The sequence below is a fragment of the Bremia lactucae genome, linkage group LG8, assembly GCF_004359215.1.
Source record: "Bremia lactucae strain SF5 linkage group LG8, whole genome shotgun sequence".
In the NCBI taxonomy this organism is placed as follows: Eukaryota; Oomycota; class Peronosporomycetes; order Peronosporales; family Peronosporaceae; genus Bremia; species Bremia lactucae.
Genome location: NC_090617.1, coordinates 3,853,142 through 3,863,608, shown reverse-complemented (window position 1 = coordinate 3,863,608; position 10,467 = coordinate 3,853,142). Strand labels below are relative to the sequence as shown.

General features: G+C 46.1%; 2 protein-coding genes across 2 annotated transcripts; both read left to right on the top strand.

The window, feature by feature from the left end:
* Positions 1-7,435: 7,435 nt before the first annotated feature.
* On the top strand, positions 7,436-7,756 carry CCR75_002301 (uncharacterized protein; the record flags this gene model as incomplete). Its single annotated transcript, XM_067960399.1, has 1 exon — positions 7,436-7,756. The coding sequence occupies one exon, from the start codon at positions 7,436-7,438 to the stop codon at positions 7,754-7,756; it is 321 nt and encodes a 106-aa protein (XP_067815919.1).
* Positions 7,757-7,926: 170 nt separating this feature from the next.
* Positions 7,927-9,651, top strand: CCR75_002300 (uncharacterized protein; the record flags this gene model as incomplete). The annotated part of the gene is made up of 1 exon (XM_067960398.1): positions 7,927-9,651. The coding sequence occupies one exon, from the start codon at positions 7,927-7,929 to the stop codon at positions 9,649-9,651; it is 1,725 nt and encodes a 574-aa protein (XP_067815918.1).
* Positions 9,652-10,467: the final 816 nt, after the last annotated feature.

Here is a 10,467-nt window from a genome sequence, read left to right as displayed (position 1 = left end):
GTACGGGCGATGAGGGATCATCCTCACCGTCGGATCCAAATAGACTCTTTACTCGTCTATTAGAATGAGCCCTCTCATTCGAAGGCTCGTAGTCAGCCGCCTGACGGGTATCAGGCGACTGTTCCATCCTCCCCGAGTCGGCCATTTCGTCCGACTCGCACTCATAATCGACCTCTAAAGAGGGGTCGTACTCACGTGGTGAATCACCACGTGCACTCGCAACACCAAGTGTTGTGCGAGTGGAAGACACTACGGTAGACGGAACGTCTACCGCAAGAGATAACAATGCGTCACCCGCGGCTGCACGAACCGCAGCCGAAGGTTCAACACTATCCTCACCCCGCATGAATTGTTCCTTCATGCGATGGAATTTAAAATGATGGATCTGACCAATCAAAATCATTTTAAAAATTAAGTGGTCATTTAGCGACCACTCCACCTAATGACATTCAGAGTGATTGTCGTTTAAGGGAGGGGTGATGTAACGGGGTGTATCGTTACATGAAATTAACAATAAAAGATTGTTAATTAATATTATCCAAAAGGTAGATAATATTTGGAGGAAATTACTTTAAATAGTAATTTCCTGAATTCTTATCCATAAATAGGTATAGACCATTATGTCTATTTATTCCGCAGACTAATCAGCTGTAGAAGTAATCAAAGAGAGTTACGAGATAAGATAGATAAGAATTCATTTACATGTTTAGTATTAGTTTATAGTTAAGACAACATTTACAAAGATAGATTAACAAAGACACTTAACTATATTAATACAGTTTTCATTTTTACCCTCTTAAGCTAACTTGCCTTAAGAGAAGTCTTCCTCTATACGTACAGTGTACGTTACTTAACGAGAGGCACCACTCACATCTGAAGCAGTGTGAAGTGGACTTGTACTGAAACAGTACAAGTCGCAGTGCCCCGTTACAGTAACATTTGTGACCAACTCTTGTGTATGTGATGCACATAGGTGCATTCACATTAAGAGGGATGACGGCTAGCGTCATCCGTTACGCGAGGTGTCTAAGAGTACTCTAAGAGTACCATCTTTTCGTCGATGGATCTGATGGATGAATTTTATCAGACCCTTATGCGTATATAAGATATTCCGTTCACAGCAGTAAGCACCCCAAGCGGTATGCTATAGGAGTGGCTAATTATGCCACAGAGGCTAAGTATCGCCCCTGCAATATTCAACAGATGCTTAGCGAATCTATTGAGACCGGTGCGAGAATTCGCACCGAGTTATTTTGACGATGTATTCGTCCATAGCCGGGCCATGGACGGGAAGACGGACGTGGAAGTTCATAAAACTCACGTTCGTCAGGTTCTAGCACTTATGCGAAAGCATAAGTTGTACGCGAATCTCAAAAGTGAATATTCGCTGCAAGCGGAATACCACTTCTTGGGTGCATCGTCGGTAAACACGGCGTGCGCCCTGATCCAGAAAAGATCAAGGCAATCGCCGCCTGGCCAGTTCCAGTCGATGTCAAGGGACTTAGAAAGTTCCTTGGTTTAGCGGCGTATTTGCACAAGTACTCTCGCAATTTTGCAGACATGACAGTTTATCTCTCTCGTCTCTTGAAAAAAGACGAGAAATGGTTATGTAACGCTGATTGTCAGCGTTCGTTTGAAGGTATCAAGCAAAGCTTGATGCAATCGCTCATTTTGGCGATGCAGATGAAGACAGACCATTCCTTGTGGTCTATGACGCCAGCGATTTCGCAATCGGCTGCGCGTTAATTCAATACGATACAGACGGCCCGGAGCGCGTCGTCTGTTACCAATCGCGTCAGCTGCAAACAGCTGAACGCAATTACCCTGTGCAATAAATTTTTACCCGATTTTTGGCTAAATCCTTAATGACAAGGAACTCCTTGCCATGAAATATACATTGGCTAAATTTAGGGTCTATCTCCTAGGAGATAGACCGTTCATCGTAAATACGGACCATGCGTCATTACGCACGGCCGTAAACAGCCCACACCTTTCGCAAAGAATGGCGAGGTGGCCATTCTTCTTCGCGGAGTATAATTTCTCCATACAATACAAACCAGGACGACTTAATGTCGTCGCTGATGCGTTTTCACACCGACCTGATTTCGAGTCGGCAGTGCACTCCAACAGTGAAAATAATCCCACTGTTGCAACACTCACTACGAGTGTTTCGTCATCAACCCCGGTTGATGACATAAAGAAAGCCTACACAGAAGATAAAGACCTTCTACGTTTAATAAATCCTCTAATGAATCCATACAATAAATCTTATAAAGATTTACCGGCTTTATATCGACCATCATCCGATCGATACACAACTTGCAACGGCTTATTGTATTACACAGCCGTTGCCGGCGACACTCCACGTGTCGTCGACCCAACTCACAATGATTTGCGCTTGCGCATCATGTATTAGTGTCACGATGTACCAACAAGTGAGCATCGTGGACATGAGAAGGCTTAGCTCACAGTAAGTCGCGACTTTACCGGCCCACCAGTATCAGTTCGTGCGCAAGTACATTCATGCTTGCGAGGTATGTCAATGGGTGAAGCCTAGCCCTTCATCCCGAGCACCTCTTCAACCTCTACCACTCCCGGCAGAGTGTTGACAGTCCGTATCTCCGTCTTCGGATTTCCCGAAGACGACCACAAAAACAATGGAATCCTTGTTTTTGTAGACAGAGTCAGCAAGATGGTACATCTTGCTGCGGTACCAGAATTGATTACGGCTCCGGGTTGTGCCCGTGTCTTTATCGATACGGTATTCAAACTCCATGGGTTACCCCGTGAATTGGTCTCGGATAGAGATCCACCGTTATCGGCGGAGTTCTGGCAATCCGTGTTCCGATCTCTCGGAACACGGCTGACTATGTCAACATCCGATCACCCAGAAACGGATGGTCAAACAGAACGCGTAAATCGCGTCCTCGAAGAGATACTTCGAGGTTACGTCCAATCGTATCCGAATTATAGGGCGAATTTTTTACCGACGGTCGAATTCGCCATCAATAATTCGGTGCATGCGTCCACAACGCATACACCGCTCTACGTGAATGGCTTACGCCGTCCTCGCATACCCACCCAATTAGATGGATCCTCTAGTTTGGGGGTGGAGGATTTGCACGAGCAGAACCATTTCTGGCTCATGCTCATCCGCGTCGAAATTACCAACGGCGAGAAAGATGTCGATGACAAAGCAATCGAGTTTGAAGATGAGAAAGATCTCATGGCAGCGCGCACAAAGCGTACTGAAAAAGACAAAACACATGAGTCAGCAGAAGAATTTCTGCTAACTCGAGAATCAATAATCCGTTTCGTTCAGAGATCCATTGCTAACGCAGTGGACCGTCAGAAACCGAATGCAAACAAACATGGAAGAGCAAATGTTCATTCACTTAAACTTAATGATCTAGAGCTACTCTCTACGGTAAATCTACCTAAGCGTGTAGTCACAAATGTGGGTAGCAGTAAACTACTACCCAAGTTCATTAGGCCTTTCCGTGTACTGCATCGCAAAGGCAATACGTACACAATAGAATTGCCACGTAGATGCGAACGCATCCTATGTTTTCGTTTGTCGGCTCCGCCCGTACCATCAGTACGCGGTTTCTTCCGAGGACGGATTTGACCACCCTTTTCAAGAATCCCTAAAAGATTCTTGTGATCGCGAACCAGAATCTCATGTTGAACCTGAAGTTTCTCATGCCGGTTCCGAATATCCTCGAAACTCCGATGAGCTGACGACAGCACATCACGAAGAGCGTGATATTTCCGTTCGTACTCCAATATGGAGCACGCACTCTTCGAGCGGTCTTCCAACCGCTCGTTATAGTGAGCCTGCACTGTCTACTCCAACGAGCGAAGCTTGTTACGCTCGTGGTCAAGTCCTTCCCCCCAATTCATGGAGGAAGCGATCGATTTTGTCGATCTTCGACTCTAGATCCGACACACGGTTCGGATCTAATTTTTCCTCCTCCACCACAACCATTGGTGGATTCCCACGGTGGTCAATGTTTCCTTGTGGGACGTTTCCAGAACCACGAGGGGCAGCGATTGTTCACTGGCGCGGTTATCCACCTTCACATGACCTCGTTCCCAGCTGGTTGCTGACGTTGAGGGCCTCGTCCGTCAGTATGACGAGACCCATCCGATGGTTCAGAAGGTCCATCGGAAAACACGCGCCCTGGCGCATGTAAATCGATTGCAAAACGTCAATCGCATCACGCATCTCAATAGAGATGCGAGCCCTTCCCCAGGGCAAAGAAAGGGAATAGACATCCCCTTTTACTCTCTTCGTGTTGCCAACACAACACGGACAATAATTACCCCACGTGAGGCATGGAGGCCTAGCCTCGCGTGACAACCGATGCATTTTATACGTTGCACCAGTTGGAGTTCGTTTCTCAAACTTAACGCGATTCGCGTTAAGTTTTTGAAGCCAAGCTTCGCGTCCAATGTCTTTGACATTGCGTATGAATGCGCTCCAGGCTTGCGTAAGCGAAGACTTTATCTCGCTTATTGTTGCCACTAACCATCGATGCTTGAAAAAAGCATCGAGATAAAAATCTTCCTCAGCGCGAAAGTTCTTCGCGCTGGGATCAAGGCCATGTAGCTTTGTCGCAATAAATAAAGGATATTTATTGTGAGGAGTAGTTTCTCCAGACAAGCTATTAATGAGCCTTTCTGGCAAAAGCCACGGCTTCTTTTCAAGGGCGAGATGAGACATTTTACTGTCATCACTCCCCTGAGTGGTACCCACTGAAGCAGGGGTACCACAAGAACTTTTCTTACGATGGCTTACGCCATCGTCATCACCTTGCACATAAACACGTGCAGGTGACCGTACGAGAGACGGAACGGGCAATGAGGGATCATCCTCATCGTCGGATCCAAATAGACTATTAATTCGTCTATCAGAATGAGCCCTCCCATTCGAAGGCTCATAGTCAGCCGCTGACGTCTATCAGGCGACTGTTCTATTCTCCCCGAGTCGGCCATTTCGTCCGACTCGCATTCATAGTCGACTTTCAAAGAGGGGTCGTATTCACGTGGTAAATCACCATGTGCACTCGCAACATCGACTGTTGTGCGAGTGGAAGATACTACGGCAGGCGTTCCTTCTGCCGCAAGAGATAACAGTGCCCTACCCGCGGCTGCACGAACCGCAGCCGAAGGCGCAGCACGATCGACACCCCGCATGAGTTGATTCTTCATGCGATGGAATTTAAAATGATGGTATTGACCAATCAACATCATTTTAAAATTAAGTGGTCACATTGTGACCTCTCCATCCAATGACAGTCAGAGTGATTGTCGTATAAGGGAGGGGTGATGTAACGGGGTGTATCGTTACATAAAATTAACACTTAAAGGTTGCTAATTAATATATTATCTAAAAGGTAGATAATATTTGGAGGATATTACTTTATATAGTAATGTTCAGGATTCTCAGCCATAAATAGGTATAGACCATTTTATCTATTTATTCCGCAGACAAATCAGCTGTAGGGATAAACAAAAGAGAGATACAGATAAGATAAGATACGATAAGATAAGAATTCAATTGCATGTTTAGTATTAGATTATAATTAAGTTACCATTTACAAGATAGAAAGAAGAGATACTTAATTATATTAATAAAGTTTTCATTTTACCCTCTTGAAGCTAGTTACCTTAACGAGAAGTCTTCTTCTGCACGTACTAGTGTACGTGAAATAACGTAAGGCACCACTCGCAACTGAAGCAGTGCGAAGTGGACTTGTACTGAAGCAGTACAAGTCGTAGTGCCCCGTTACAATCTATTAATGCTAACTCAATTATAAACTAATACTAAATATGCAAATGAATTCTTATCTGTCTCTCTCTCTTTGTTTACGTTTACAGCTGATTAGTCTTCGGGATAAATAGATATACGGCTTATACCTATTTATGGATAAGATCTCCGAGCATTATTATATAAAGTAATATTCTCCAAATATCATCTACCTTTTTGGATAATATATATTAATTACAACCTTAAGTGTTAATTTCATGTAACGATACACCCCGTTACATTCTACTAATAGGTAATCAATCTGATTTCTAGGAGAGCGTAAACAATTAGATAAGGGCCCTCGACTAAAACGGAAGCTTTGGTAAGTAACAGCCTTACAAGACACTGCGTGACCCTATCAAACTGCGTTGCTTCTTGACATTAAAGTGTTCAGTTGCGAAACTGCTGACAATCTGGCAACGACTATTCTTAATGACGTCATGGAACATTTTTAAGTGAGATTTAACTATAGCGCTTTTAATAAAAGATAAAAATTACTTCAGCCAACTTGATTAAAGATCCAATTTAGTGTTCTTCGAAACAATGAGCTGCTGCACCGGAATTCGAATACCTTGCGGTAAGAAATATGCACGTGAAGTTAAGAATACATGTGCATAGAAATAAAAGGGTCAAGTTATTACTCACTTTGCTTGTCGAGCAGTCAACATCCTAGATCAAAGGGTGCAATACAAAATGGCCAGCCTTTACAGCAAGCTGTGAATTTATCATTAAAATGATAAAATTCCAATTCTTGTGTCGGCAAGCACTTCGCACCTCACCAAGCTGTATCTCCGCGTCACCGGTTGCGTCTTTACTCTGATCACGATGCCTAAAGAGAAGATAGAGCTATTCGAACGGCAAAAGCTGCCTTGCATTGCAATAAGCTAAAAACTGATTTTGATCGAGCTGCTATTAAGGTACTCGCGGTGTGACCTAAATTTTAACACAAAACGACCTTTTGGTCCGTACCAGTATTGTCTGTAGTAGCGATATGTTAAGCAACTTGGACAAATACGTATTTAATACCATCGTCTCCATTTTCATCATCAGATGTCGTCAATAGAGTGTAGTAGCTCCTTAAATTTGGTCGGACCACGAAGCACAAAGTCCGGCTTTTCTGCCAGATACCATCCTATGATACCCTGCAGTATATGCTTCTATCGTCCGTTGACAATGAAAGACGGAGAATTCCAATGACATCTTGATATTTACCGTTGTGGCTCATCAAACTCGTTCTTAACAAAGACCAATTTTCGAACGCCAAAGAAAATCCAATCAAAAAAATATGCTTTGTGATTGGTGGTATGTATATCTGTAGGTGTAGGCACTAGCACATCTCGCGCTTTATCGTCGACACAATCTTATTCTTTCCTCGTTCTCTCCTTAAACTCTGAGGGAGGCCCTCGATTACGATCCCGAAACCTGTCACCCTTCGTTCAGTTGTTTGGAAAGAACATCTTTAAGACCTTGCTCAAGAGATTCGGTGCAAAATGTCGCACAAATCCTCCAGGAAGATCTGTCCAGATCGAACTCGGCTTAATCTGTTCCTTTCAATATTTCATCTGCGAAAAAGCAGGAAAAAGCGAAGTCATCTTTGAAAAGCTTCCCGTACATGTTTTAACTATGCGTCCGAGAATGGCCACCGCATCCAAGGGCATGAAATGGGCACGGCGTGACAATATCGACCATCGCAAGTTCTATGAACGCACTATGGCGCAACTTGGCGCGTTTTATGCATTTGCGTTACCACAGGCATTACGACTACGTCACCACCCAAACGGGAATGTCCCGTCTGTGATTCGCGTGGGAAAGGCTTTTGTGGTTCTTTTTTGTCGCGCCACCTGGCTTCGTGTTCGGTACATGGCCACGAGATTTTTGGCAGTTGGGATACGCCCTTTCTTTCCAGCGTGGCTCATTAACTTTCAAAGGTCTTACCGCGGCTAGCTACGGTATCCTACTCTGGTCGTGGCCATACATTATGCGCTCTCGCAGCCTACAAAGTCTACGAGCGCGTGATTATCCTGTCCGTAGCTGTGCCGTTGTGAGCATCAACATTACTTTCCATTTCAACGAAAAGGTCTCGTTCCCACTGTTCCATCGAAAAAGCGAATCCCATGGGGTCACTCGCAATTCATCAATCGCACGCGTCGAGACGCACGAGCCCCGTGGCATCCGCCGTGTCAGATCCCACGTCACCCACAACGATGGCGAGTCCAGCTGTCTTCCCGCCTCTTCACGTGCATATTCCGTCCACAAGTCGCCCCCACCGCCTCATGCCCTTTGCTCCCTTTCCACAGAGCACTGACGACGCCGAGCGCCGAAACGTCACTGCCCTCACGATCGTCGACCTCTTGGCCTCTACGACGTATGGTACGCGTCCAAAGCAACAATCGCCTCAGCCGCAGTCTTCGCTGCCTTCTTTACGGCCACTTCCAAGCACCTCGACCGAGAGCTCTTATCTGCCATTTCTTCCCAAAATCCGGATCTCGTCACTCGATCGGCGCTATGCGTTTCCAAGTACGTCGAGTAATCGCATGATACAGGCAACGTATGTGTCGCCAAAAGCCTCGTCATCACACAATAGTCCACGTGGCGAAGCAACAACCACACAACCCAAGGCCGCCGCGGACGAATTCGTCATGACGCCAATCGCGCCCAAGCGCGGCCGCGGTGCGTGCGCCACGGGCACGGTCAACAATTCCCGCAAACGCCAGAAAGATGAACTCACGCGACTGCGTGCGCACGTGCAAGAGCTCCAGCGCGAACTCGAACACGTGCGCTTTAACTTTCCCAGCAGCCAGCTTCGATCCGTCGCGGTGGGTCAACCTGTCCATTCCGATACAACCCGGCATCGATCGCCTTGTAGAGGGATTCCGGTGTCTGGAAATTCCGTCGTGTCGGTCTGGGAGCGCATGGCGCACCACCAGAAGGAAGAGAAGAGCAAAGCCGAGACGGAGAATCTACGACTCAAGGGATTGATTCAAGAACAGCTTAAGATTTCAAAAGGACTTGAGAAACTTCTTCGAAAACGGTGCAAAGTGTCGATGTCGTCAAGCTCGGACGTGACGCCGTCCATCTCGATGCTGCGTGGCATGACTAGCTTGCGTCGAAGTGAAGCGGAAGAAACGGCCATCTTTGCCTCGCTGGCATCTACACTCGATGCCCGATTGGCCGAAATGGATGCCGTGTTTCACAAGAGCGGTCTCGCGCAAACGAAACACGAAGTCCAAGCAACGCAAATGATTCTAGACGAACGACGTGGCCCTGTCATGGAAGTCCAAGACGCCAAGATCTTGCCCTTTGATGTCGCGTCCTGTGCCGCGGCCGTGTGGCAGTGTATGGAAGCCGACGCCACCGTCATGGGTGGCACTACACGCGACAATTTGTGGCTAAAACTCGCTTTGCCACTCCGTCAACATCGTGGCCCCGACGCTGAACTCGTGCTTCGTTGTGTCATTCGTCGAGTCGTGACGCAACCCGTGGGTCGCGTTGTATTTGTGTGGGAGTCTGTCGCCGAGTCGTTGAATCGCTTGCCACACGTGAATGCGAACGCCAAGGGCGTGGAGATTCGGGACTGTGGGTGGGGACTTGTGGAAACGCTGCAAACGCCTGCGGGGGACCATACGAGCATCTTGCAGCTCTGCTCGTACTTGATGCCGCGATTGTGCGGCGTCTCGGCCGAACAGAATCGGCAGCATATTCATGGCCTTGCCGAGTTGGTGGCGCCGTGTTACCGCCGTCTGTGGAACCAACGGCAGCGCTGGGTTGAGAATGTATTGATGAATGGAGCGATTGATGCAAAACACGAGCAAGGATATCGCAAGACGTTGCCAAGATGAACGAAAAGAATTTGTCGAGAAGGCGTGTTGTTGCGCTCTTTTGTTACTAGAATCGAGTCGCGGATTTCAAAGTGGCGAGCAAGTGTTCCTATTGCAATATGAATAGGCTTAGGAATTAATTTGCAAGAAAGACTACTTGCTTTGATTATCTGCAGAACTTTTCGTGGGAGTTATTTTAAAGAAATAGTTGATCGACAAGTTGGTGTTTTTGTAGCGGAATTAAAAGGATATTTGGAGTTAAAAATAAACACTTCTTTTGAAATTGTAATTATAAGCATTTTTATAAAATTAAGACAAAAATTAAACAAAAAAACCTAGACATAAAATTAAGAGCTTATTAAATTTATGGAGCTGCTGTCCGGACACATCCGTTGCTCGGCCTGACGTTTCCGTTCGCATACAACGCCGTTGGCTAGAGTACCAATGGTTTTTGATCGCGTTCTCGCTCCGCCCCGGCAACCACTTTGCAATCAAAACCCATTGCGTTGAGAATAAATGAATTGCTTTGCTCAAGGTCTCATCATCCGCAATCGTCCAAGGTGCCTGCTGTGATGACGAAGTCGGCACAAACCATTGTCGCCTATTTCTAGCTCAACTTCTCTCTAGTGCTCGATTTGCTGCCTTTTCTTATCGCTCTTTTTATGACTTGCCAATCAAGTGCGGGCGCTCTTGGTCTTTTCTCACCTGCTAAAAACAGTACATTTTTCATCGCCAAACGAAAGAATGTGCCCACGGGCAGTCACACCCATTGATACTATTCACCAAAACAGAATTATGCTTCAAATAACTCACTCAAATAACTCACCCCATTTTTTG